This window comes from Pteronotus mesoamericanus, unplaced genomic scaffold (genome assembly GCF_021234165.1).
Source record: "Pteronotus mesoamericanus isolate MK-2021 breed Mesoamerican mustached bat unplaced genomic scaffold, CSHL_Meso_final contig_78, whole genome shotgun sequence".
Classification (NCBI taxonomy): Eukaryota; Metazoa; Chordata; class Mammalia; order Chiroptera; family Mormoopidae; genus Pteronotus; species Pteronotus mesoamericanus.
In genome coordinates, this window is record NW_026555258.1 from 6,535,721 (window position 1) to 6,563,382 (window position 27,662).

At 47.8% G+C, this 27,662-nt stretch overlaps 3 protein-coding genes and 1 non-coding gene across 6 annotated transcripts in view; 2 read left to right on the forward strand and 2 right to left on the reverse strand.

Moving 5' to 3' along the window:
- LRSAM1 (leucine rich repeat and sterile alpha motif containing 1) overlaps positions 1–7,033 on the reverse strand; it is a 34,850-nt gene extending 27,817 nt beyond the window's left edge. For both annotated transcript variants that reach the window (XM_054584349.1, XM_054584350.1), the window contains exons 1-7: positions 6,997–7,033; positions 6,472–6,674; positions 4,884–4,987; positions 4,409–4,465; positions 3,840–3,884; positions 2,821–2,898; positions 1,653–1,721 (exon numbers count right to left, since the gene is read on the reverse strand). In XM_054584349.1, the coding sequence (XP_054440324.1) occupies positions 1,653–1,721; positions 2,821–2,898; positions 3,840–3,884; positions 4,409–4,465; positions 4,884–4,955 (321 nt within the window). In that variant the 5' untranslated portion in view covers positions 4,956–4,987; positions 6,472–6,674; positions 6,997–7,033. The remainder of the gene's footprint in view (positions 1–1,652; positions 1,722–2,820; positions 2,899–3,839; positions 3,885–4,408; positions 4,466–4,883; positions 4,988–6,471; positions 6,675–6,996) is intronic.
- Positions 7,034–7,125: 92 nt separating this feature from the next.
- On the forward strand, positions 7,126–10,716 carry RPL12 (ribosomal protein L12). The gene is made up of 7 exons (XM_054584874.1): positions 7,126–7,275; positions 7,822–7,895; positions 8,863–8,961; positions 9,314–9,395; positions 9,890–9,976; positions 10,374–10,486; positions 10,660–10,716. The coding sequence occupies exons 1-7, from the start codon at positions 7,239–7,241 to the stop codon at positions 10,663–10,665; spliced, it is 498 nt and encodes a 165-aa protein (XP_054440849.1). The 5' UTR covers positions 7,126–7,238; the 3' UTR covers positions 10,666–10,716.
- Positions 9,682–9,811, forward strand: LOC129079726 (small nucleolar RNA SNORA65). Its single transcript, XR_008530088.1, has one exon. It is a non-coding gene; the product is annotated as a small nucleolar RNA SNORA65 (small nucleolar RNA).
- A 1,756-nt stretch (positions 10,717–12,472) lies between the features above and the next one.
- ZNF79 (zinc finger protein 79) lies at positions 12,473–26,847 on the reverse strand. 2 transcript variants are annotated; one of them, XM_054584354.1, is made up of 4 exons: positions 26,781–26,847; positions 22,693–22,781; positions 20,725–20,820; positions 12,473–13,726 (listed from the first exon to the last, which is right to left on the reverse strand). In XM_054584354.1, the coding sequence occupies exons 3-4, from the start codon at positions 20,795–20,797 to the stop codon at positions 12,555–12,557; spliced, it is 1,245 nt and encodes a 414-aa protein (XP_054440329.1). In that variant the 5' UTR covers positions 20,798–20,820; positions 22,693–22,781; positions 26,781–26,847; the 3' UTR covers positions 12,473–12,554. The 2 variants fall into 2 exon arrangements, with proteins under 2 accessions (XP_054440329.1, XP_054440328.1); XM_054584353.1 differs by lacking the exon at positions 26,781–26,847 and adding an exon at positions 26,317–26,429.
- Between the last annotated feature and the right edge of the window lie 815 nt (positions 26,848–27,662).

The following is a 27,662-nucleotide window of genomic DNA, read 5'->3' on the forward strand; positions in this document are numbered from 1 at the left end:
CCGAATCACCTGGACACCACACACACACCTATCCCTTCCCCTGACAGCCTCGTGAGGCAGGTGTGGGTTGCTACGATCCCATGTGAGAGATGAGAGATCCAAGGCTCGGACCAGTGAAGTCACGTGCCCAAGAGAGCAAAGCCAGACCTTGGACCGGCTCTGGCTGAGGTTCCGTCAGTCATTTACACAAATAACAAAATGCATGGCAACAGTCCCACAATCAGGAGGGGTGGGAGAAGAGGGCTAAAAGGTCAGGGATCGGGCGAGACAGCTTGTGTTCAGGGCCTAGCTAACCCAGTGTCGGGAGAAGGAAACGGAGCGAAACGAAGACAGCGGGCTCTGCCCAAGCTCCAAGGCCGCAGTTGCGGGGGCCGGGACGCAGCCCCGGTTTGCTGGATTCCAAAGGCCACGCTCCCTCCAGGAGGTGGTGCTGCGAGGTGAGCAGGGCCAACAGGGTGATGTGCTAAGTGGCTGTTAAGCATAGATACAATGGAAAGCTAGCAGCCACGGGAAATAATGTAGCGGATGAATGTTTGATGAACCAAAGGATGGTTATGAGTTATTGTCAGGTATCCAAAAGTCCCAAAACAGCGAATGCAGCAATTCTATAAAAATATACATATTAAAAATGTCCCCAAAGATCCTACACCAAGGTATTCACTGCAGCTCTCTCTCTAAGTGGTGGCAATTACCTCTGTTTTGCCACATGTTCTCTGTGTGACTTTGGGCAAGTTACAGTGATCTCTCTGGACAGTTTTCTCTTCCGTGAAATGTGGCAGCATCACCCACATTGTAGGGTTGTTCACTAAGGTCATCGGTCTCCTCCATGTGTGAGGCAGTGTCTTTGGTGGAGACGCAGCCCCCCCAGGACTACGGTTCAGTAGGGGAGAGAGTCAAGCCAATAGACATGTAACTAGTAATCATATTGCAATTATGCTCTTGGGGAGATAACCTGGGGTGGACACAGAGGAGAATAAAGTAGGTCTATTTACGGAGGTCAGAGAGGATCCTCAGGGACATTTGGGCTGAGACAATAAGCCGCTCGAGCAGAAGGAAAAGCCCTGCGGAGAGGCGGGGACAGAGGGCCAGAAGGGCGTTAGGAGCTGACTGTGGAGAACGAAGAGGAGAGCAGGACAGGAGGCAGGAGACACAGGTGGACCCATGACGTGGGGTCTGACTTAGGTTAAAATCCCATGGAGGGAAGGGATTTTAATCTAAGCGTGAAGGAAAGCCTCTTCTTCCTCTGTAAAGGGGGAGAGTCAACACCGGCCTCCCTGGGAGGCGGTGAGGAACCAACAGACGAAGCAAAGGAAACATTAGCTGCGCTGGCACTCCATGAGCGCTCAGCAAATAGAGGGGCGACTCCAGCACTTCAAAAGGTGGAACCGCTGGGTGGGTGTTCTTTTTCTGTAAAGTTGTGGACGCTCATGATGGGACCCCCGAAAGGACCAGCCGAAAACACTGTAGGGGGTCACCCACAGCCCCAGCTGCAACAGCGCAAGCACCACTGGGTGTCTGAGCAGCAAAGGGGCAGGGGAGCTTGTGCCAAGTGCCGCCCCAGCCAGGGCATGGCCAGAACATTCTAGGCCTGTGTGGCTGCCACTTCTCACTTAGGCAATCAGGGGTGGGTTTTCTGTTTCTTGCAGCCTTACCTGGAGGGCCACGAGCTGCCCGATATCCTCAGGCAGGGCTGTCAGCTGATTATGATGAAGATCCAGAACCTGCGGAAGGAAGACAAGCTCAACACCTAACAGTGACCAGCTGAGACAGCCGTTCTGATTGCGAGCTCCTGAGAGGTGAGGACATGTGGGGGCGCCTCAGGCCTCTGGTGTTGAAACAGAGCACCCAACCTTTCCCTCCAACGAAACGATCGCGCCACCTCGCTTCCTTTCCAAAATATCATCCCATTTCATCCTTTCATTTATCAAATACTTATTTTTACTGTTGGGTGAAAAAAGTATGCAAAGACATTCATTTGTTACACAAAAATCTTCATAGCATAAACATATATTTGCATAGAAGATGACCACTACATATGCAATAAAATATTGATAGTGGCTCCTTGGAGTATGGAATCACATATGTTTTTCCTCATTTTCTTCTTACCTGTACTTGTTAATTTTTTAACAATGAAAATTAGCATAAAAGCCATAGAAAGTATATATAAACAGATACATGCGTATGTATGTATATATATACTCTACATGTGTATGAAATAGAAGTATACATAAATATTAAAAACGTTAACATTCTCTTTTTCTGACAACAAAAATAACCCATGGTGGACAACGAAGAGAGGGAAAATCTCCCCCGGATCCTTGCAAACCAGAGTTAACCATAAATACACTTGGATGCCCAGGCTGCCAGTCTTTTCTGTTAGTGCGCATAACCGCCGTCCCAGCTTATGGTCACGTGGCTCCATCCTGCGGTCACAGCTCACATACTGTCCCTCATGACATCCCAGTCCCTGTCCTGATGGTCAGGAGGGAGTCGCCCCAGGTCACCAGGCTTTCACACAGCGACCACAAGATGCCCCGCGTCCGCCCTGTCCCAGCTTGCCTGGGACCGCCAGGCGCCCTGCCAGCTCCCTTGCCGTGAGTCTGCGGCTTGTCTTTCCACCCAGCGGGCCGCTCCCGCTCACTCTCTTCCTAACCCCGCCCACACCCAGCACGCAGAAGGTGCCCAGTAAACCATGCCAATCGAACCCCGGACTGACCACTCCGTTAAGTCTGTCTGGCATAGACTTCAACGGACGGATGCTTGACTGCCACCTGGAACACCAGGCAGGGACCCCGACCCCTGGGAGCAGGGCCCCGGTACCTTGATGGTTACGAGACTCTGGAGGCTGCAGGATTTTGGAAGGACGGAAGTGAGGTAATTCGTGTGGACGATCAACACCTGCGTGAGAAAGACGTGTGGCAGGTTGTCAGGTCGGAGAGGCGGAGGAGGGGGAGGCTGAGGTCAGGCACATCGGCCCTCTGCCCTGCCCGGCTCTCTCTCTCCCCCAAATCCCACTGCGGGGATGGGGATGGGATCTCCAAGTGGAATCAGATGACCTTAGATGCGGAATTTCAAGGGTAAAAGGGACCTGAGAGGGCTAATTCTACCTTCCATCCTGAGAATGACCCCCATGCCACTGGCCTGATCTCTGCAGGCTGCCGTGATCCTTAACAAGCTATCGGCCAAAGAGCCCTTGGCCCAGGGCTGGCACGTGGTCAGGGCTCAACCTGTGTCATTTCTGTTAGGCATCGGCCCCCGCACGGACACTTCCAGCATCAAGGAGCTCACCGCAGTCTCGGTATGGAACGCTTCTCACCTACCCTCGCCTAGACAGTGTATGCAGAATACTCTTATCTAGCTGCATTCAAAGCTGCAAAGACTTTCTGAACATCCATTACACTTTTAGTCTCCCCAGGGTGGCCAGAATGAAGCGAGTACAGTTTTTATTATTAATAACAATGAGCTTGCTCAGTGTTTACCATGTGGCAGGCAGTACACTCTGCATTTATATCCGTCTCTACCTCTCTACCGCTCACTCATCCCATTCTCACTATAGCTCCGTGACAGTGAAGCGATGAATGTGTTCACGTTGTAGATGAAGAAACGGGGATGTAAGAGTTTAAGGAAGTTGGCCAAGTCATGAGGGGCACAGCCAGGATGTGACCCAGGGCTGTCCAATGCCAAGGCCGGCTCTCCTAACTGTGTAAAGTCCTGCCTCGCGCTGAAAGGGTGCAAAACAGAGAAAACAGAGATGCCAGAAAGAGAGCTCCTAAAAGTCCCACTTGATTTCAAACGAGCAAACATGCAATAAACAAGTCTCTGAAAACAGCTCGTCTCACCTTCTTCTGTAGAACTTTGCATGTTGCAAAAGCCCCAAATGGAATCTAAGATAAAATAAAGAAGAGTTAGTGCCTCCCTGTCTGCCAGTTTTTAATGTTTTCTGCGTGGCACACGTTTGAGAGAGAGATGGGGCAGGAGGCAAACGATGCAACACGCGGATGTGGAGAACGGCCGCGCCCCAAGAGGGGCTGGTGAGCAAAGTTCCTTGGGGTACGGTTAGCCCTCCGGATCAGCTGGCGGGAGGCTGCCCTGCCTGGCCTTAGCCCGCTCAGCCCAGCCCCATCATCCGCTCTATCAGTGGTGCTTTGCAGAGGCTGGAGAATCCCAGACTCTCCTAGGAACCCGTGAGTACGTTTTCTAAGTAGACTCCCGACTCTCAAAGACTATGCTGAGACCAAAGATCATTTCAATTCTTTTGGACAGGAACCAAATCTAAGGAAACATGTCTTGACTAGTGCTTCTGGACTTCTGAAAGCCCCAGTCCACATCTGTCTTTCCCAGGGACACACAATTCAAGGGAAAAAAAAGGACAGGTCAAATTCACAGTCAGAAGGCCACCCCCGTTTACCTCCGAGAGCTCACATTTAGAGATGTCAAGAATGTCATCTGCTCCGGCTTCTTTTGCCTGAGGATAAAAATAATTTTTTTTGTTTGTTTTAAACAAAATATCCTTGTAGAGTGGACAAACCAGGCAAACAAACATAGGACTGAGGACCTACAAGGGACCCATGGACAGCATCTGGTTCAACTAGTCCATTTCATAGGTGGACCAATGATCCCTGTTTTAAAGGGCGCTGAGAGCCAGCAGGGCAGAGCGAACGAGCAAGTAACAACAGGTGTGACCGGTCTACGGAGGGAGTTACAGGGCACCCGAGCACCTGCCAGGCAGCCTCTCGGTTCTGCTCTAAGTCAGAGATTTCCTCTGGGAGTAGGGGAGGTGGGGGAGAGGGAGCGTGGCTCATTTGCCCGGCAGCACGCAGCCCTGCTTCATGAGGCAGAGGTGGCGATGGGGTTGAACTCAGAGGAAATGTGTTTTCCCTCACCAGACACATCTGGTACTCCAGGCGTTTCCGAGCCTCCTCACTGGGTTTCCGCTTCCGGAAGAACAGTGGCATCCTTCCCCTTTCCTGGAGCAATCTTCACAGCACTAGGGTATGGGAGAAAAGCGAGGGGAGTTTGTCACAGCCCCGCGGCACTCAGGACAGGTAACGCAGAGCATGCAGCTGATCTGTTGGGCTGTTCATTCCTTGAGGGCAGGGGCTGTGCTCATCTTGACCATCCCCCTGTGTCCTGAGCCAGGCCTGTGAGTGCTCAATACCAGTATGTGGTGGAAAGAGCACAATGGCAAGCCAGGCGACCACGATTTGGGCCACATTTGCCACAGGCCACTGCAAGACCTTGGCATACTTTTGCCCTGTTCTAGTTTCCCATCTCTCCCCCACGTTAGACAAGGGGGTGACCTCCAGAAGTTTCCTCAGGCCCTTTCTCATGCTGCTCTTTGAGGACTCTAACAAGCTGGCCTGATGAATCACTTCCAGCCTCTGAAACACTGTCACAGTGGCATTAGCAAATCAAACATGGCATGACATCAGCCAGCCATGACCTTGGGGAGCTCAACTACACCATAACCAAAGGGATTTTTTAAATAAAAATTTGAAAGCAATTCTTGGGTGCCTGACCACCCTCACAGTTATTGTTCCATGATTCTCACCACAGCCTTGTTTACCGTGATGGAACTGATTGATCAGCAACCTGGTTACACAGGCTGGATTGTAGCAAAACCAGTCTGGAATTCTCTTTGAAGTCCCGAGCCTGAGGAACTGCCCAGCTGTTAGCGCACACTAAGTACAGTCCTCAACTCAGAAGTCAGGAGCGCTCTGCCTGTGCAGGATTTGCAAATGTCAGCGCTCCATGTCGAACACTGATGGGCCAGGAAACGATCTAGAGAATCTTACCATTAGTAGCATGGGCTTTAGAATAATATAACTGGTTTGAAATCCCAGATCTAACATCCGTCAACCATGTCACCTTGGTTCACCTCTCTGAGCCTCAGTTTCCTTATCTGTCAAATGTGAGTAATAGTGTTACCAAAGCCTGGTTCTATGAGGATCCAGTGATCTCATATTTGTAAAGCCCATAGCATAGTACCTGGCACAGAATGAGCACTCAGTAAATGTTAGCCACGTACACCACATGTCTAACAAACATTTATTCGTGCCTCCTATAGTGCAAGGAGCTAGACACCCAGTCAGCAGGGGGAGGGGTAAAGATCACAGGTCTCTGCCCACAGGGGCGGGGGCTGTCTGGGGAGCCATCCACGGCGGTGGACCTCGTTCAGGCCCCTCTGGTCACCCACCCCACCTGCCTGCTGGGATGGAGCATGGCCTAAAAACAGCCCTCCCCCATCCTTCCCTGATGACCAGTTCTTACTCTTTTGCTCCCCAATTACTAAACTTCCCTCACCCCCCTCTCCACTTCCTCCACAATGACCATCCTTCCCTCCTCCCTCCCAGATCAGCTCTTCCCAACTTGCTCCCCATGTCCACCCCGCACCCATCCCCTCCCCCGACGTCCAGTCCAGATGGGAAGAACCACACCCATCCTCCCCTGGCTGGAGAGGGGATGCCCGACCTGGCTTTGGGGGTGGGCAGGTCCTCGACGTTCGAACCCGAAGGCAAACCGATCGGTCGTAGGGGTTGGTCACGGACGCCAGGTCGCAGACCACTGCCACGAACCCAGGTGCATCTGGAGACAGGTTTCCAAACGCCGGAGCCGGGGACGGAAACTCAGAATCTCAGAAAGTCACGCAGACCAGGATGACGAAGTATGAGACTCTGAGAACCGCAGAATCATAGAATTAAGGTTTAAAACGGATTTGGACCGGAACGAAATTGTTTTGGTAACTGAAATGAACACATCACGAGGGAATTAGAAGGGGGATCGGGGTCGCTGTGGACCTGAGGTCTTGAAGTGTGTGCAGACCTCTCAGGGGAGGGGCGGGGCTCCGGGATTAGGTGACAGAGATCATGGGGTGACCCTCATGATAAGGGAGAATGGGGACCAGGAAGGCAGGCATCTTGGGAGCAGCCCTCTCTTGTCTGCCTCCCCTGGGCGAACTGCCCTGAATCCCCTTCCGAGCCCCTAGTCGCAGCTCACCGCGGTGCCAGCTTCCTCCACTCGTCAGCCTCTGGCACCTGCCCACAAGCAACATGGTGGCAAGGGCGTCGCTGGGAGGTTGGGCGGAGACAGCGGTTCTCGCGACAGCCGCGTTTTCCTGCTTATATCCGGCGTGGCTGACAGGTCTTCCGGTCTTTCGGCTTTCGGCTCGGAGGAGGCGAAGGTGCAACTTTCTTCGGTCGTCCCGAATCCGGGTTCATCCGACACCAGCCGCCTCCACCATGCCGCCAAAGTTCGACCCCAACGAGATCAAAGTCGGTGCGTGTCTTAGATGTGGCCGCGGCCGCGGGATGGAGCATCCCTTCTCCCGGCAGCTCGTCGGGCCTGCGGCCCCTCCGCAGTTGTTGCCTTTTCCCACATCGCGCTTAAAAGCTGCTGCCTAGTAGAGGCCTTCCGGTGCCGCATTCAGGGCACTGTGAAGTCCTGGCTGAGTCGCTCACCCTTTCTGGGTCTGAGCTTGCCCACGTGTAAATGGGGAGGGAGGACCGGAAGACCTGTGGCGGCTTTGCAGCCCGCACGCCTTAGGGTAAGGTTTGTCTCCGAGCCCTTTCGCCCCTAGACTGGGTGGGCCGGCCGGGTCCAGGCCTCGGCAGCCGTGGCCGAGCCGAAGGTGGCTGGTCCCACGTGGTGCTTGGAGCGGTCTGCGCCCAAGGAAGGGCTGGCCCGCCTGCTTCTCCCTGAGGGTCTTGTGCCGTTCGGAGAAGAGGCAGAAGGCGGTGTGTGGCGTGGCCCGCCTCGGAAGGAGGCGGGAGAGGGCTCTGGCTGGAACTCCGCAGAGGCACTCACTGGTTTTTTTCCTCCCAGTGTACCTGCGGTGCACCGGCGGGGAAGTCGGTGCCACGTCTGCCCTGGCCCCCAAGATCGGCCCCCTGGGTCTGGTAAGTGGCTTTTGTGGAGGGGCGTTTCTAACATGGTCCTCAAACACGACTCCCGCGGAGACGCCACTGGCGCCATCCCCGACTAGACTCCTGGTTCGCTGGATCGGCCCTAAGTGCGGTAGAAAGAGAAAGGTTATTGTGAAAATGGAACCCAGTAACAATCTCCGCTGTCTCCTAACAGCTGCTTGGTGCACCCGAGGGAGGTGGAAGGAGCCAAGTGAGGGTTTTGAAGCCACGTGGCTAGTGACACTAAGCCTGTGTTTTCTAGTGAGGGAAGTGGCCATATTGCTGATAGGAGCATAAAACGGGATGTGGGTGAAAATTCTGGTGAATGTTATAATAGCTTGTGTTTCCTACTTGGCTCTAAACCTCCTGGTTACGATGACCAGCCTTATTTGGCTGCTTTTCCATTTTACCGAAATCGGGTTTTCCTAAATATCATCAGGCCTTTATTCCTTGCACCACTCCCACGTGCTGTCCCACCTCCGTCTTCTTTAAAATGTCTTACTACTCTCCTTGGCCCTTAGCTCAGCTGACACTCAGTGGACATCCATGTTTCTTAGCGATCCCTAGGAAATTCTGAAGTAGCACATGCTCAGACTGGCAGCTCCGTAGATTGCCTTGGACTGGCCTGACAGGAACCTGATAGCTTTAAAGATTTCCACGTGATTTGAATGTAACCCGGGTTGAAAGTTTCTTCTTGTACTATGACATAGGTCCTTAGGAGAGGGAAGATGGGTGAGGGACTCTGCCCCATTATGGCCCCGGGCTTGCAGCTTAAACGCTGAACAAACTGCCCCAGCCTCATTTTCCCAGTTTCTACTTCAGTGACGCCATGTCTTGATTGGCTAGGTACAGTTGTGTACTCTGTAAGAAAGTGGGGTACTGCCAAGTGAGGAAGGCGGGCAGGTTTTCAGGCTGCCTAAACTTTGGGCACAGTATGATTACATACCTTTATTTTCTACAGTCTCCAAAAAAGGTTGGTGATGACATCGCCAAAGCAACTGGTGACTGGAAGGGTCTGAGGATTACAGTGAAACTGACCATTCAGAACAGACAGGCCCAGGTATTTGGCGTGGGGAAGGGCTGGGGTAGCAACCCTCTGGGGTTCCTGGGTGGAAGGTTTTTGCTGACATGGCCACCTGCCACTAGTGGTGAGCAATTTTATTTGGGGAAGGCTTTTTCCAGAGCATGAATCAAAGACGTGCTCAAATATTAACTCTTGTCACTTGCGTGACTTTGGGGAAATCAGTTAATGTCTCCTAGGCTAGGACATTTTTTGGGTTATGAAAATAATTTTGAGAAAGTGGAGCAAATCTGGTGTCTGGCCTGTGGTCTCCAAGAACCAAATTGCATGGCAGTATTGTCTAAATTGGAGGGTCGGGTAGGGTTTATTCACATTAGGTTCTCTTCTGCAGATTGAGGTAGTGCCTTCTGCCTCTGCCCTGATCATCAAAGCTCTCAAAGAACCGCCACGAGACAGAAAGAAGCAAAAAAACAGTGAGTGGCCTTTCCCCTGGTAATCTGAGTGGTTTGTGAGTGGTGTTGTCTACAGAAATGCTTGATACGTAGCCGCGTGTTTTCTCTTCAGCGAAACCTAGGGATGGCACGGGGTTTTGATGGAGACAGCCAGGGTGAAGCAACTGACGGTGATGACTGGTAATTAGGAGAGCACTTCTGAGCTGGATAACAGACTGAACAGCTTAACTAACCCCAGTAACTTAAGGTGGTCTTTTGTCATCTCTGAAACAGTCTCTCAGTAAAGACTTGGTTTTGTCGTTAGCCACCCGCCACTGCACCTGACCAGTTCTCGGTTGGCTGGTGCAATCCAGTGGTGAGCTGACACTAAACCCCAGCTTAGGAAACAGGGTTGTTCTTCATGTGGATAACTCTGTGCCGAAAGCATGGGAACAGCCTAACAAGGGCTAAGGGGAGGACACGTAGACTGATCTGGCCTTGGGTTGTGATGAGGCTTTTGTTGTTTCTTTCTGCAGTTAAGCACAGTGGCAATATCACTTTTGATGAGATTGTCAACATTGCCCGACAGATGCGGCACCGATCTTTAGCTAGAGAACTCTCAGGTAAGAGCAGGACAACATGGAGCCACCTTGTGATATATGGGGCACGTTCACTGAATGGTAGCATTTTTCCCTCTAAAAGGAGATTTTTATTCTATAAGAACCAAAATTTGGGGTGTGGTGTCTTCTGGGTTTGCAAAAATGGCTCGATCATGGTGAAGATTTGTTCACACACATGGGCCCAGTGTGTTTAATCTGGGTATCGAGGATTCCGTGGAGACTGCACTGTGGGCTTACAGAACTAAATGGAGCTCTGAATTCTGAATTAGGGGAGTCAGTGGGGGGGGGGGGTGTTATTTCTCCTTGCTTACTGTCAAACTCAAAAGTATTTTCCAAATAGTATCTTAAGGGTTGTGAGGGGCTGACAGCACCATTTGATGCCACCTCTTCTGAATTTTAGGAACTATTAAAGAGATCCTGGGGACTGCCCAGTCTGTGGGCTGCAATGTCGATGGCCGCCACCCTCATGACATCATAGATGACATCAACAGCGGTGCAGTGGAATGCCCAGCTGTAAGTGACTTCTGCATCAATTTTGTTTGCTTAGCATCAGGGTGAAAGGTGGGGGAGCTAATGTATTCATAGAGATAAGTTGGAAAGTTCTAGAAATGGCCAGTAGTGGGGCTGAGAAATAAGATTTTTTTTTGTCCTATCACTGATAGGATTTCTTTTTTTCTTTCCCGCAGAGTTAAGACCTACAAAGGAAAAATATTTCAATTAAAGATCATTTGACAACCAATGGACTTTTGATGTGGCCTCTTCCCTGGGGGAGCTAGGTCCTTTGTGGTCAGGTGGTGGTTAGCGGGGCCAAAGTGGGCGAATCTGGAAGTAGCAATCTGGGCAGTAAGCTCCTTGTAGGTAACAGGTTTCTGCCCTTTATGGGACTAGCTCAGGATAGACATCTAGAAAGGAAATCTCGGTGCTTTTTGTAGAGACATTTGTAGAGCTTTTCATAAATAGTTCTTGGCCAGAAGGAAACTTGTAGTTCAGCGCAAATACATGGGGGGTGAAGTTCTTCATCTCAGACCAAGTTATTTGGTGGGTTGGGGCCCAGGGCCCATAATTCAAGGCTTTGATAGCCCAGTGCACAGCTGGGGTTTATTGATGGGGCAACAAAGAAACCTGACCTTTATCATGAGCCCTTGATTGATCCTGAGTTTATGTGTGAGGGTCGAGTATACTTCAAAGTTAGCTGTAGTCTAGCTCTACCAGTCCCCGAACCTGTTTGCTTTAAACCAGTAACAGACTGTCTTCTAAGGTATGTTTTCACATTTTCCCAAGTCTCTTCCTCAGTTTTCCTTCTATTTCTGTTGAACCACTTTTAGAGCTTATCACTCCTTTTCCCTTTATTAGACATGCGGTGAATGTACACCTGGGCACTGGGGCGAGCCACACCTGAGCAGCCTGAAGCGCCACTTCGAAGGAGAAGTGTTGTCTTCTCACTACCCTAAAGGGAGTTGGGAAAGATTGACCCAAGAACTCAATTTCCCAGCCATTAGTTGTTTCTTTGCTTTCCCGTTGATTTTTTAATAGGCCCTTTAGTAGGTGGCTTTCAGTCATCCCAGGTGCAATCAGGGTTGGAGAACAAACCACCCTTTAGTGGAAAGAGGAACGAAGGAGAAAGTATTCCAGGACATGTGTCAAGTCACCCAAAGAGGCCAAGCCAGAGGCCTTAGGGGGGGGGGTGATAATTGACACAAGCTTCTGTTACGGCAGATGACCAGTAATGGGGAGTCCGTCCCTGATGTCAAAAGCGTACCTAACCAAAAACCAGGGAAAGCACGCACCGAGATCATACCAGTCGGGTGTGAAGTTGGTATAAACGTCGAGGGTAGGACCCACGTTGGTATGAAGTAGAAAAGGAAATGGCTGTTTCCCAATGAGGGGAAAGAAATGAAGACCCACCTGCCTCTGACCCAGGGAAAGTATGACTCGTCATCAGGTTGCCCTTCCCTGTTAGGGTCTCCACAGACAAGGATGTGCCTTATGGAGAGAATTAAGTAACTTTGTCTAGATACCTTCAGCATCACTGACCCCTTCCCTAGAGACAAGCACTGGAACGGCTCATAAAGTGGACGTTGGGCATAGCAGTGTTCCCTCAGTTTCAGCTGTGTAGATTTTTGTGTATTGAGCATTAAGTAGTGACTCCTTTACCCACCCCCAAAGAGGTGGTAGCATTTCATGGTTGGCCCTAGAATCCCTTTCCCACTTGAATTTACTTCCTGAGATCAGATACCTGTTGAACCCATAAGAGAAATGCTCCTTCCTGGCCAGTATTCCTTTTCAGCAACAGTCATTCAAGGACAGAACCATTGCCAAAACCCCTAACCTCTAGTTTTCACAGATGTGACCACATCCTCATAAACAGCTTTCTGGAGTGCTTGTTACACGAACAGCACTTTGGCCCACTGAATATAGGTAAGTCTTGGGAGTTGAGTTGTTTAAGCTTACGGATGTTGAGAAAGAAAAGCTGAGGCCTTCACGTACAATATTGACTTTTTTAAAGGTGTAAAAACATGTGACTCTGGGATCCAAAGTCAGGTGTTTGCAGAGGCTTTCAAACTACCTGTCAGGTTCCCAGCTACTCTCCAGTGTGGAGTCTCTGGTGTCTAATGAAAGCTGAGCTACATCTGAAGGCCTTCCCACACTCTCTGCATTGGTAGGGTTTCACACCAGTGTGGATTCTCTGGTGCTGACTGAGGGATGAGCTCTGGTTAAACGCTTTGCCACACTCGTTGCATTCGTAGGGTTTTTCTCCAGTGTGAATGATATGATGGCGAATGAGGGCTGAGCTTTCACTGAAGACTTTCCCGCATTCGTTACATTTATATGGCTTCTCCCCGGTGTGGGTCTTTTGGTGGATTATAAGGTTCGTACTTTGGCTGAAGGCCTTCCCACACTCGCTGCACTTGTAGGGTTTCTCTCCAGTGTGAGTCCTCTGGTGGTTTGTGAGGTTTGCACTCTGGCTGAAGGCCTTCCCGCATGCATTACATTTGTAAGGTTTCTCTCCTGTGTGGATCCTCTGATGCTGAATGAAGGCAGCGCAGTAACTGAAGGCCTTCCCACACTCGCTGCACTTGTAGGGCTTCTCCCCTGTGTGAGTCCTCTGGTGGTTGGTGAGGTTGGCGCTGTGTCGGAAGGCCTTTCCGCAGTCGCTGCATTCATAGGGCTTCTCTCCAGTGTGAATCCTCTGATGCTGAACAAGGGCCGAGCAGTCGCTGAAAGCCTTCTCGCACTCAGTGCATTTGTAGGGCTTTTCTCCAGTATGAGTTCGCTGGTGTTTTGTGAGGTTTGCATTCTGGCTGAAGGCCCTTCCGCACTCGCTGCATTTATAAGGTTTCTCTCCAGTGTGAATCCTCTGGTGCTGAATGAGAGAGGAGCTCTGGCTGAAGGCCTTCCCACACTCATTGCACTCATAAGGCTTCTCCCCCGTGTGGCTCTTCTGATGCTGTGACAGGGAAGAACAGTAACTGAAGGCTTTGCCACATTCATTACATGTGTATGGTTTCGCTCTGTGAGATTTAATTATGTCTAAATTCTTCCTGAAGCTCTTTGTCTGTCTGTCACATTTATGGGGTCTCACTTCTATAGGAACTCCCTGTTGTGGAGAAAGGACTGGTCTCAGGTTGAAGCTCTTCCCCAGCTCACAGTTCCTATGATCTGACTCCCCAGGGGGCAGCTCCACCCTTGTGTCTTGGGATGGCTCTTCAGAAACATTTGGCTCTGGTGCCGATTCAGATACTGTCTTCCAGTCTGAAAAAAAAAATTAAGAAAGGCAATTTTAAAAATTCCTTTGGTTAAAGAAAAGATGCTACTAAAATACAAAAGGCTGAAGGAATTTGGCTGAGCTCCTAAGCAGACAGGTCTGGGGCTTCCTTTAACCTAGCACATTCCTGGTTTACATTTCTCTTCTAAACGGGGTAATGACTAAGATGACTTTTCAAGAGACATTAGTCCCCCTTCCCTAAACTGCAAAGGGATGAATTTACCCATATCCCCCACCTCAGATGCAATACTCCTTTTCCGTGTACTGGGTCACCTCACGCTGTCGTCTTAGTCTCAGAATTCTCAGTATGGTTTGGGTAATCTGCTTACCAGGTTTAAATAATTCACTTTAAAAAGCTGATGAACATGGAGCAGTATCAAATTTTTCACTTTTTAAATTCAAGATTTCAAAAAATGGTTTAATTCCAGAGTTGGTAAGAGTGCAGCACCACAGGATCATCTCACACACTGGCATGGCTGCATAAATGGGGACCCTCTTGACACGGCTGCACAAGTCAGGAGTCTTTACATTTTTGACCTCAGAATTCTACTTGTAAGAATTCATCCTAAGGAAGCACTGAGAAATTACACAAAGCTGTGATGACAGGTGCTCATCACAACATGTCAAAGGAAAAGGACACACCTGAATATAGGATCATGAGGGGGGATGACCACAGCACAGCCAACTAAGGAACTATTAGCAATGGAAAGCCATGGAATTCATGGCTTTCACGGAATTCATGCACTATGACTCCTTTTATAGAAAGACACTGGAAAGATGATATATGAGTCTTAAGATGTATTGTCTTTGGGTTGTGGGATCAGGGACAATTACCCTTACCTTGGATGCTTATCTGTATTTTCTAGTGTTCTCCAATGACAGTATTAATTTATAGTATGTTATAAAAACTTTGCCTTCAAAGAATATGCAGTGATAGAAATACTGCTAAGTGAAGAAGGAATATGTAAAATCATACGCTACTGTGTTTTGTGATATGAATACAGTTTACTTCTGGTAGAATGAGAGAGGGGACCTTGATCTTTTAATTCTTTTCTAAATTGAACTGAACCGGCATTATTTTTAGTAGAATGAATATTTTCTTAAGAGTCAGTGATTTCTTAACATTTATTTTTATAGTTGATTTACATTACTACATTAGTTTCAGGTGTACAACATAGTGGCGCAACACTTACATACCTTACAAAGTGATTGTCACAAAAAGTCTAATAACCATCTGTTAACCATGTAGTTACTGACTATTCCCTTTTCCATACTTTACATCCCAGTGATGTATTTTATAACTTGAAGTTTGTACTTCTTATTCCCCTTCCCCCTTCATGGCCTCCCCTCCGGCAACCATCAGTTTGTGCTCTGTATCTATGAGTTTGTTACATTTTGTTGGTTCATTTGTTTAATGTTTTAGATTACACATAAAAGTGAAATCAATTGGTATTTGTCTTTCTCTGACTTTTTTCACTCAACATACTACTTTCTAGGTCCATTTGTATCCTTGGAAACGACACGGTGTTTTTTTTAACGGCTGAGTAATATTCCATGGTATATATGTACATCTTCACCTGTTCATCTCTCATGGATAATTTTTGCTGGATATATTCTTGGCTAGCGGTTTCTTTCAATATTTTAAATATATCATTCCACTCTCTCCTGGCCTGTAGGGTTACTGAGAAATCTGAGGATAATGTGGTAAGTTTTCCTTTGTAGGTTGCTGTCCTTTTTCCCCTTGGGAATTCTTTACCACTAATAAATCTGACAGTTTTAATGTATCTTGGAGGTCTTTTTGCATTGATATAATTTCATAATCTTTTAGTAGCTTCTCATACTAGATTGTGCAGTTCTCTCCTAGGTTTGTGAGGTTCTTACCTCCTTATTTATTTATTCTTTAAGTAAGTTTTCTGTTCCCTTCTCTCTGACACCCATTGTCCTAATGTTGGTCTTTCTACTGGAGCCAGTTCTTGTAGTTTTTAAAACTCAGTTCTCTTCAATCTGAATCATTCCCATATTTTTATTTCCAGGTTCACCGATTCTCTCTAGCATCTGGTCTACTCTGTTTCCAGTGCTTTTAAAATATATTTCTCATAGAGTTTAGTTCTTTTTTATAGTTTTGATCTCTTTGGTAAAGTATTCCTTTTGTTCATTAATTTTATTTCTGATTTTGCTGAAGTGCCTCTGAGTTTTCTTGTATCTTGAGTTTCATGACAGAAACCTTAAAATGATAAGTCTTCCATAGTTTTCAGATTGGTTTCTAGACACTTGGAAGTTACTGTTACTTTGGCTGTTCGTGGTATTTGATGAATTGTTCCTCTGCTTGCGCATTTGAGATAGTGGTCTCTTCTTATTTAGATACTGTTTGATCTTAAGGATTTGTTCAGTGGGTTGATAATTTGAGGTCTTTGCCATTAGAAGGTGAGACATAGGTGAAACTGAGTAATGAGTAAATGTAAGTTCTCATTTTTTGCTTATCTATGCTACTTGTGCTTCAGGGGGTCATGGTAGGTGTCCCCACTGTGTCTGGGTGGCCTCAGGTGGGGGAAAGAGCTGGGTTCGCAGACTTGCAGGGCTGCCTCTTTGTTCCTAACAGCCACCAGCACTGCTGTGCTGTTAGACACATTTGTGTGCTACTTGGCTCTGCTGCAGTAGGGGGTGGGGGCAGGGAGCCAGATTCATGGATACTACCAATGTTGTTTCTGCTGGGCTACAGTGTGTATATGTATGTGTGTGTGTGGGGGGGCACACCCCAACAACTATGCTGCTGTGTTAGGTAGGACTGCTGAACTGCATCTGTAGACACTGACCCTGTCCTTCCTCCCATCCTGCCTTCAGCTGTACCAGTGCACAGACATCTCAGACATGTTTGTGTTGAGGAGAGGAACCTTTGTTGGATTACAGATATCTGTCTGACTTGTAAATTTAAGGGGAGATACAAATAAATCTCCATACTCTGCCATGACACTGACATCACCTGTTTTTTTAGGCTGGTTTAGCTTTTGCTTGTCTAGGAAACTAGACTTCAATTCTAAACGATAAACTTGCTAGATAGAGTACTGGTTTTCTCTCCCCCTTTCCACATTTCAAATATACTGCACCATTCCCTTTTGGCCTGCAAAATTTCTGAAAAGTCAACTGGTAAGTGTTGCAGGGGCTCCTTTGTCAGTAACTAACTGCTTTTAAAATTCTCTCTTTAACTTTGGCATTTTAATTATGATGTGTGGGTGTCAGCTTCTTTGGATTCATCTTGTTTGGGACTGCTTCCTAGCCTTGATGTTTGTTTCCTTCACCAGGTTGGGGAACTTTTCAGTCATTTCTTTAAATAGGTTTCTCTTTCTCTTCTCCTGAGACCACTATGATTTGAATGTTGGTACAGCTGATGTTGTCCTATAGGTCCCTAAAACTCTTTTTATCATTATTTTTGCTGTTCCGATTGAGTGATTTCCACTAACTTGTCTTCCAGCTCATTCTTTTGTAACAACAAATCTGCTGTTGTTTTCCGCTAGTGTATTCTTCATTTCAGTTACCTATCAATTCTCATTGGTTTATTGTATTTCCTATCTGTTAAAATTTTTAGTTCATGTGTTATTCTCCCAGGTTCATTGACCATCCTTATAAACAGTGTTTTGAACTCTTATTTTGGGAGATTCTTCATCCTGTTTAGTTCTTTTCCTGGGATTTTGTCTTGTTCTTTCATTTGGAACATTTCTCCGGCTCCTTGTTTTGGCTGTCTCTGTGTTTATTTCTACAAATTAGGCAAAACAGCAACTTCTTTATATCTGGAAAGAGTGGCCTTACATAGGAACTTTCTTTCCCTTTGTATAAACTGTTTGGTAGGTCAGCTGAAGTTGGAGGCGGCATGGGACACAGGAAGACCAGGGGCAAAGAGTGCTGGGGCCACTTTGGCAGCCTGGTTGAGGCTGTGTGGATCCTGTGGGCACACCTCGCCTGGGCCACCTTTGCAGATTTGCTAGTGCTCTAGTTGGAGCCATTTTAGGCCACAGAGAGTCCCAGGGCCAAGTCTCATTGGGGTTGCTGGTGGGTTGGCTGGAGCTATAGCTGGAGTGGGCTCTGGCTGCAGAGTGCCCCAGGGACAGGCTGTGTTGGAGCCACCTTGGCAGGAGCTGTAGCTGGAGAGGCTTTTTCTGAAGGGAGTCCAGGGGCAAGCCACAGCGAGACTTGGCGCTTCAGTGGTAGCCGGTGTGAGCCACAAGGAGTCCTGAGGGCAAGCTGTGCTGGGACCACCTTGGCAGATCAGTTGGAATGGGATCAGGCCACGAGGTGTCCAGGGGTCAACCTACTCTGGGGCCTGCAGCTGTTGTTGGAGCAGATGTGAGTCGCCAAAACCGTGGAAGTCAAGCTGGAAGTCATAGCAGGCCACAAGGAATCCCAGGGTAAGCTGTGCAGCATGCAGACCTGGAGCTATAACTGGAGCAGCTGCAGGCTGTGGGGAGTTCTGGGCACAAGCCATGGAGCTGAGCTGGTTTGGGCCCTGAGCCTGGTGTGCACTTGATGGCCTTGGTGGGCTGGTTTGAGTGCCTGGATTGTGCTCCTGTCCGTGTGATCCAGGAGGAGTGGGAGGTCAACAAACCTGGTAGTTCCCCTCCCATTTGCACGTTGCTCTAGGGTTATTTAGTCAATGGATTTCCTTCCCGTGTAGGTTAGGTGCCCTTTAAACCACTCTTGTTTTTTCCCACCGTTCCCCAGGAAGGGCACATCTGCAAGCAGGCCCTTCAGTGATCCTTCCCTGTAGTGCAGGCAGTGCGCTGGGAGCGGGGTTCCCAGAGTACCATGTCTTAGTCTTCTACCCCTTTCTGTGTGGCCTCTCATTTCTTGTGCAGAAGCTGTCCAGTCAGCTCTCAGTTCTCTGGGGAATTGCTCTGGCTGTGGATATAAATTCAATGTGTTGTGGGTGGAGTTGAGTTCAAGATCTTCTATACCGCCATCTTGGACTGGAAGCCCAAGAATTAATGTGTATTTGCAAGTATTAAAACTAAGTTGAAGCATAAGGTCCCAGACACGTCTGCTTTCTACATCGGGGTTTGTAGGTAAGGGAGTAGAACTTAATTTACAGATGGCTATGGAGTTTTCCTTTCAGTTTAACCAAAGAGATTCTTTTCATTTCTGCATTATATCTCAGAATGGGGAATAGCAGGGTTAGTTCTAGGTACCCTTAGTTTCAGTTTGTATACAGAATCTTGACCCAGACTGTCTGGGTTCAGATCATGGTTCCACCTCTTATTAGCTGTGTGACTTTGGACAAATTACTTAATTTTTATATGCTTTGGACTTAATGCTCTCTCATGCAGCATTGTTGTGAGGATTATGGAGAGTTAAGGCACATAATGAACCCAGAATGGTACCTGAGGAATAATCTGTTTTATGAGTGCTTATTATCACCTTGGACATTTTCCTTGTAATCATCTTAAACAGCTTGACATTAAGCAGGTGTCCTTCTAATGTGCACATGTGTATTAACACCCAATCTAGTGTGAGCAGAGTCCCCATTTCTGGTTGAGAGAATCTCTGTATTTGATCACATAGGACTTTGAGCATCTGAGTAAAACATGGCAAAGAGAGGGAAAGTGACAGGAAAAGGAGCAATTCAGAAGATCATGTGATGTTCAGGTGCCACATCCTGTGTAATGTTGTCTAATGACACCCCAAACCAAATATACCAGAACAGAACTGATGTTCCCTGGTAAGCCAGTGTCTTTGTCAGTTTCCCCATTCACCCGAGTTTTCGGGCCAGGGTCATCCTAAATGCCTTGTGCCCTTACACCTAATTCACTACCAAGTCCTTTTTGCTTTAACATGCAAACTTCCTGAATCATCCTTACCACTCACCATCATCTCACTGGAATCTGTCTGCAACAGATTCTTAGCTGATCTCCCGCTTCTATTCTTCAACCCTGAAAGTGTAGTCTTCACATATCTGCTGAGTTATCTTTTAAAACAAATCCAGTATTGTCCCTTCCCTGCTCAAAACCCTCAATGACTTACTATCTCTTTCTTTGTGTAAAATGTAAATCCCTTATCATGGGCCTCCAGAGCCTCCCGTGATCTGGCCTTTGCCTATTACTCTTCCTGTTGGTCACTGAGCTCTAGGGTCTCCCAGTCCCAACAGAAGCCAGGCTCATCCCCAACTTAAACCCTCAGTTCAGGCTGTGGTGCAGAAGGTTTCTCGCCCAGATACTGGGTTGGCCAAAAAGTTCGTTTAGTTTTTTCTGTACGATGGCTCTAGTTGTCTTTAACTTCATTCAAAACAACTGTGTTAGATTATATTATGACAGATGTCGTAAGTGTGGATTTAAAAAAACATCAAAATGGGTGAATTTTTGTGCAGCCATTTTAATATTGAAGAGGGAAGAGAACATGCAACATTTTCAGCATATTATGCTTTATTATTTCAAGGAAGGTAAAAACGCAACAGAAACGCAAGAAAATATTTGTGCAGTGTATGGAGAAGGTGCTGTGACTGATGGAACATGTCAGAAGTGGTTTGTGAAATTTCTTGGTACTATAGACATTTTGGCCAAATAATTATTTACTGTGGGGCTGTCTTATGCATTGGAAGATGTTTATTAGCACCCCTGGCCTCCACCCACTAGAAGCCAATAGTGGGATATGGCCAACATACTCAAAATATCCAGATCAATATAGTTACTGGTGAAATGAAAAATGTGTCTTTTATGGAAAAAAAACTAAACAGGCTTCTTGGACAAGCCAGTACTTACACGGCTGGTTCATTCTCTTCCTTCAGATCCCACGGCTGGTTCACTCTCTTCCTTCAGATCTCACCTCCTCCAAGTGGTCTTTCCTATTATTCATCTGATTTAAAATAGCCCCCACCCCATCCATGTTCCCAGGCTCACCTCTGTACCCCCCAGTCACTGTTCCCTTATCAAATGCATTTATGTGGGTTTCAAAGGGGCTTTTGCTCCCAAGACTCTGACTGGCTTAGTGCTTGCCCACTTACCTGGACAGGTACTCCTTAGGCCTTCTCCCTCCAGCATCCATGGGCTTTCCCTTTGTTCTAACTGGGAGTTCATGCCAGGCTGGGGAACTGGAAGTCCTATTAGAGAAAAATGGGCTTTAGAGATTTGTCCTAACAGCTACCCAGAACTCAGGGGAGTGGAAACAGGTCAGAGGCCATTAATTATTGAGCACTTACGTGGTGCCGGGCACTAGGGAATACAATAGTAAGACACATGGTGCCAATGCCTTGGTTAAGCAACTCTGGAAGGAGCTAACAAAACAGCCTCAGCTCTAGCAGCCATGGCTGTGCGCTACCCTATGGCCATGGTCTCCACAAGGGCCACAATGTGACCAAGAATACACGCAAACCCAGGCACAGCTACCACCACAGGCACCTCACCAAGCCCACCCAAGTCTGGGCAGGACATGGACTGAGAGGTGTGTTTCCCGCTATGAGCAGGGTGCCATGGTGCTGCTCAAGGTCTCTTAAGGACAAGGGAACCCTGAAATTCATCAAGAAAAAGGTGGAGACACACATCCATGCCAAGAGGAGAGGAGCTGAGCAATGTCCTTGCAGCCATGAGGAAGGACTGAGCCCCATCCTCTCTGTGTGTAATAAAACCTATTCAGGAAAAAAGAAGAAACAGCCTCAAGGAGGAGGTCAAGCCAAGGAGTCCAGTTAAGCTCACAAGTGAGCTACTTAGGAAGGTGGGAAATTAGTAACTGGGGGGGTGGGGGGGTGGACGACTAGCCTGGAGGTTACTCCAACCCTCCTGGGAAAAGAGAAAGTGGTGAGGTATAGCCTCAGGAGAGGGCAATGATAATGCCTACTTCCAACCAAGAATGCAGACAGACCTCTTCCAATAGGGAACAAGGAGAGGACACTGTCTCTCCAGGGAGTGTCAGCAATTTGGGATCACTCAACACGTTTTCAGAATTGAGCAGATTCTGTATTAAATGGTTTCCTTACCCAGTAGGACCAAGTTCCTGGACTTTTCTGGTGTCTCCTTGAACCTGCCCCTTGGAGCAGGGACCGAGCGCCTCCAGTCTTTGGGGGGGGGGAAGCTACACTCACATTGCCAAAGGGTGTGGATCTCTGAAATGACAAGCACATTTCTTGCCCAGTAACATCAAGAGAAGTGGTGGAGAAGAGTGGGGTGGTTCTGGGTGTTGGGTAGTTCTAGAAAAGTACTTTATGCCTAAGTGTACTGGCTAGTGACACAGAAAGAAATAACAGTCTTGCCTTCACATTTGTAATTCTGTTTGTAATAGATTACATATATAAATAGACAATATGTGTATATACATAAACAGTAATTGGACAGAAAATAACAGCTGCTTGGGAATTTAAGAAAAAACAAAATTAGAATGAGTGTTTACCCAATGAGGAATCAGGTGCAAATTAGCCAACAAATGTAAAAGCTGAGTGTTTTCAGAACATTTAATAAATATCCCTGTTAACTCACACATCACACATACAGCACGAGGGCCAGGCACATACACAACCCCCTAATTTGTCAAAGACATGGACAGACCAGTTCAGAAGATAATGGCAGAGGAATCCTGGGTCGGGGGCTGGGGGAGGACAATCGGGGAAGACCACAGGGAGAAGCAATCACTGAGCTGGCCCTGTAGAAGGTAGCTCAGAAGGAGCAAGAGAAAGGTACTGGCCAAAGGCAGGGGAAGTACCATGAGCAAAGGCAAGAAAGTCTGCCTCTGTTCAGCCCAGGGCTATCTCCCTTCACCTAGTTGGCCACCCAGAAACCTGGGTGTTACCCTTCCCTTTCCTGTAGCTCCCCACAAATCAAGTGCCCATTCATTCTTCCTGCTCAGTATCACCCACTGTGTGTGCCTTGTAAATTTTCAGGTTTTCTACAATGAACATGAATTCCTTTTGTAATTAACAAGAAAACCCCTTAGTATTAACATAGTAAGAAAGGATGCCTCTCAGGGTAAATTTCCAACTTACATGTGGCCCAGCTCTGAGAATACCAGCCACCATTCCTTCCTCTCCTGTGCCTTCCTCTGGGGAAGGGGTAGGGTCTGGAGAAGGTGGTTCTGGAGGGAGAGAAAGACATCTATGAGGCATAAGTTTGCAGCTCACCAGGTAGAAAGTCTCCCACTCTTACTCTCGGGGGTTTAAAGGACGCTGGAAGTTTCAGGGCACCGGGGCTTAACCTGCAGACTCACAGAGGGCTGTGAGTCCCCCAGGCTCTCCTCCTCCCTTGGGAACCCCATCAGTTCAGTCAGCCGTACAGAGGCACTAGAGTATAACAGACCCTCAAGGGTCCCAGATGCACCGCTTGCCAGTGGTGTGCAAATCACGGGACCCCTCTGGGCATCACTTCTCTCATCTCTAAAACGAGGGACAATAATCCCTTGTGAAGTTGTTGTTCTGAAGGATAAAGGAAAATGCAGATAAAGCCGTTGGCACAATGCCTAGCAAGTGAGTATATGATTTACAAATAGTACCTATTAGTTCTTTGGAGAAAGTGGCTCTGCAAACTTAAGACATTGGCCTAATCAAAAGGAGGGGTATATGATCAAGTGGGATCCATCCCAGGACCACAGGCTGGTTCAACATATAAAAATCTATCTACATAATACACCGTATTAATACAAAACATGGGGGGGAACCCCACTATCATCTCAATAAACGCCCAAACGACCATTCTATAAAATACGACACTTTTTCATGACAAAACGCTCAATAAACTAGGAACAGAAGGGAACTTCTTGCACTTGAGAAAAGGCATCCGTGGAAAGCCCAGGGCTGGCTCAATGGTGAAAGCCTGATGCTGCTTTCCCCGTAAAGGTCAGAAACAAGACAAAGGCGTCTGGTCTCACCACTTCTATCCAGTGTTTTACTGGAAGTTCTAGCCAGGGCAACTAGGCAAGGATAATTTAAAAGAGAAAGGCATCTAAATTGGAAAGGAAGAAAAAAACTATATTCATGATTTCACAAAACAGAAAATCTCAATGAATCCACAAACTATCACAGATAAGTTCATCAAGGTTGCAAGATACATGATGAATATGCAATGACGAGACACCTCACTTAAAGGTGGGCAAAAGATTTGAATAGACGTTTCTCCAGGTGTATTTCTCATTACTAGCAAAGAACAATCCAAAAATGAAATTTAAAACACTTCTATTTTAAAAAATACCTCTATTTACAAGTGCATTAAAAGGATGAACTACCTAGGAATAAAAACAAAAGTGCACGACATGTACACTAAAACTATCAAACACTGTTGGGTTAGTGCAATTCCTACTGAAATCCCAGCTGGCCTTTTATTTTACAGAAATTTATAGACTGATCCTAAAATTCATATGGAAATGCAAGAGACCCAGAAACAAACAATTTGGAATAAAAACTAAGAACTAAGTTGAAGGACTCAACCATAGTATCAATACTTTCTACAAAACAGTAATTAAAATAGTGTGGTACTGACATAAGGATAGACATACACATCAGTGGAAAAGAACTGAGAGTCCGGAAACAAACACTTATGAACAATTGATTTTCAAAAAGAGTACCAAGAAGTTAAATGGGAAGGAATGGTCTTTTAAAAAAATGCTGTTGGGACAAGTGGACATGCACAAAGAAAAAAACCCAAAAACCGAAGTTAGACTCCTACCTTGCACTGCAAATAAAAATGAACTCAAAATAGATCAAAGATGGAAAGTAAAAGCTAAAATCCCTAAAAGAAAACATTGTATTCGTTTTTATGACTTCTAATGGGCAATCGTTTCTTAGATATGGCACCAGAAGCACAAACAACAAAAGCAAAAATAAATTGGATTTCATCAAAATTAAAAGGTCCATGCTTCAAGGGACACTATAAAGTGAAAAGATAATCACAGAATGGGGAAAAATATCTGCAAATCATAAACCTTCTGAGGGTCCAACATCCAGAATATATAAAGAATTCTTACAACTCAGCAATAAAAAGAAAACCCAATTTCAGGATTGGCAGAGGGTTTGAATAGATTATTTCTCCAATCAAGATATACAAATAGCCAAAAAGTGCACGAAGAGATGCTCAATATCATTAATCATTGGACAAATGCACATTAAACCGTAATGAGGTACCACTTCATACACTACTAGATGGCTAAAATAAAAAAAAAAAGATGGAAAACAAGTGCTGATGAGGATGTAGAGAAACTGGAACAATCAAACATTGCTACTGGGAATGTAAAACTATGTGGTCACTGTGAAAACCAGTTAACAGTCACCATATGACACAGCAATTCCTCTGCACACAAAAACTGGTGCACATGTGTTCACAGCTTTATTCACGACAGCCCGAACTGGAAACCACCCAAATGCCCATCATCCCAGGAACAGATAAAACGTGGTATATCCATATAATAGAATATTATTTGACCATAAAAAGAAATGAGGCACATTCATTCATGTTACAACATTATGCTAAGTGAAAGAAGTCAGACACATATATTGTATTATTCTGTTTTTATGAAATGTCCAGAATGGGCAACTCTAGAGGGACAAAAGTAGATCTGTGGTTGCCAGGGACTAAGGGGGGAAGAGAGAATGGTTGTGTATGGGTTACTTCTGGGGGTGGTGAAAATGTTCTAGAATTTAATAGTGGAGATGGTTGTAGAACTGTGGAAGTGTACTAAACGCCACAGAGTTGTATACTTTAAAGTTGGACATTACAGTATATGAATTATATCTCAATTAAAAAAATAGCAGAGGTAGTACAGTCCTCAGAAAAAGAAGTTACAAGGTCTGGATCCAGGTCTTAGCACAGACCTTACGTTAGTGAGTTGCACCTAATTCCCGTGTCTTCTTTTCCTCCTTGGAGAGGATGACAACCTCCCGCCTGCCTTCTCGGGCCGCTGGGGAAGGCAACAGGAAACGCTGGATGTCACACCGGAGTTGCTGACCCAGACAGGGTCTCCCCGATCCAGGGGAGGGTGGCGCAGGCCTCAGTGGTTAAGATTAAACGCTCGTTTGTTCTCTTCTGCAAAGCACTACTGTCTCAGAATCTATTCTCAGTGAGTCAGCCCCAAAGACCAGGTAAAGTAACGCTACTTTATTGGATACTTCCAGTTCCTAGCGATAGACGAGGTACTTTACCTTACCCTTCGTTATTTTACCCTTTCCTCCCTGAAGAAACGCTGGTTAAGAGGCCTGGCAGTACCCGCAGCTAAAACAGGACTCCTGGCTTTCCGACTCCAGTTCCCAAGACCTCCGCGACTTCACGGCCCAGCTGGGATGAGCCGGCCCTCGTCCCAGGCGGAGCCAACAGGCTCCAGTGGCCCTGCGTCCCCGGCTGCTTCAGGGGCTGGGAGGTCCGAAGCGAGAGGGGAGGCCCTGAGCACGCCCCGTTTCCCTCCCCGGGCCCCATTCTCTGGCGGCCCATCCAGCAGACTGTCCTAAGGGGCTGGATGCTCAGAGATTATCCAGGGCTGGGCTTCTTACACTTTTTTTGACCCCGAGATTTCTAATTCGAGTAAGACCGTTCCCAACTGGAAAGGATGGCCGCCGGGTTCTGGTCCGGTCGCAGAGCAGGAACCAGGAGCCGGACCTCCTGCACCCGCTCCCGCCACCCCTCCTCACCTTCCTCCGGCATCGGGGTCTCAGCAGGGGACACCGCCTCCCAGTTCTCTGGGCGTCAGCGTCGCCTCACGGCGGCCCCAGCCCCGCTCTGCAGGCCTGCTCCGACCGCGGACTCCTCTTCTCTGCGGCCTCTGCCCCAAGAGGCCGGGTCGCACTCAGTCTCCCAGGCACAGCCAGGCCGCGGCTAGGGGGCCCGAGGTGCAACCGACAACTCGGTCTCCACCAGGACACGGCGTGAAAAGTCGCCGACGACCACCTGAGAGGGCTGCCGGGTACCAAGTGCCGGCGCGAGCTGAGAAACTGCGGCCTCAGATGCTACCACACGCCCTGTTCTGCTCCCGCGCGCAAGGGGACGCGTCTAAATAGCGTCACTTTCGGTCATGCGCGCATGCCTCCCGGCCCCACCGGACTCTATTCCCCAGAAATCTCCGGGCTCTCTGCCTGGCCAAAGCCTTTTTCCTCACCCGGTGCCAGTTTGTGACCCGCACACCCTCGGGAACCGTGCTTCCTAGTGAGCTTCCGCCAGTGCAGGCTCCCAGAGTCGACTTCCCATCGTGCTACGTTCTTCAGGACCGCCCGAGTCCGACGGCTGCGGCCTCTGCGACGGGAAGCGGCTTGGCGCGAAGGATCCCGGGAGTGGTAGTTTTGGCGCCGGCGCAGGTCTACGCTGGTGCTGGGCTTCCGATTTCAGAGCAGCGCGGGGGCGAGGGTCTTTTCCTTCCGGAGACGTCAGCTCAGGCCCATCCCCAGCCACTTTCACGGTCCTCTGGAGCACTACTGGGAGTGTGGGAAACGTAAAGGAAACGAGCCCCGCAGTGTGACAGGCTGCCGCGGGTTGGCGGCCCCGAATTCTCAAAGTCTAAAATCTGTCAGCAGGAGGGAGCTTGTTTAGTACTTTCAGGGCCAGAGGCACACTTGGAGCGTGTGTAATCAGTACTATCGCGAGAGGAGATTCTTGAACATTGTGCACCTTGGAGGCTTCCCTGCTGCACTAGGCGATATTTCAATGGGCTTCCTCAGAGCATTGATGACAATTCACTATCCAAGCAACTTTTCGGACAACCAGTTCAGTTTCAGAGGCATTTTGACCTTAAGATGATAGGAATGCAGCCACCTGGATAGCAGAGACGGGCGTGAGGGGTCCTAAGGTCTCTTTTCATGTTGTACTGCCTCTGTCCCTTTCAGGCTCAGCTGGTGGCGTTTTTGCCAGTATAATTCTCTTTGTGGGTCTTCTGCGCATCTTACTGAGATTAACTCCATTAGGCAAGTCACACCCATAGACCCCTTTGAGGTAAAGCCTTCTCTACTTTGGGCTTCTGATGGATCTCATGGGGCTAAGATCAAGG

Bases quoted from the DNA above. Each gene is read 5' to 3' on its own strand.
- RPL12 (XM_054584874.1), top strand. From the start codon at position 7,239: ATGCCGCCAAAGTTCGACCCCAACGAGATCAAAGTCG. The intron at 8,962-9,313 runs GTATTTGGCGTG...TCTCTTCTGCAG, and splicing joins TTCAGAACAGACAGGCCCAG to ATTGAGGTAGTGCCTTCTGC. The intron at 9,977-10,373 runs GTAAGAGCAGGA...TCTGAATTTTAG, and splicing joins TTTAGCTAGAGAACTCTCAG to GAACTATTAAAGAGATCCTG.
- ZNF79 (XM_054584354.1), bottom strand. From the start codon at position 20,797: ATGAACTCCCAGTTAGAACAAAGGGAAAGCCCATGGATGCTGGAGGGA. The intron at 13,727-20,724 runs GTAAGTGGGCAA...TTTTTTTTTCAG, and splicing joins CCTAAGGAGTACCTGTCCAG to ACTGGAAGACAGTATCTGAA.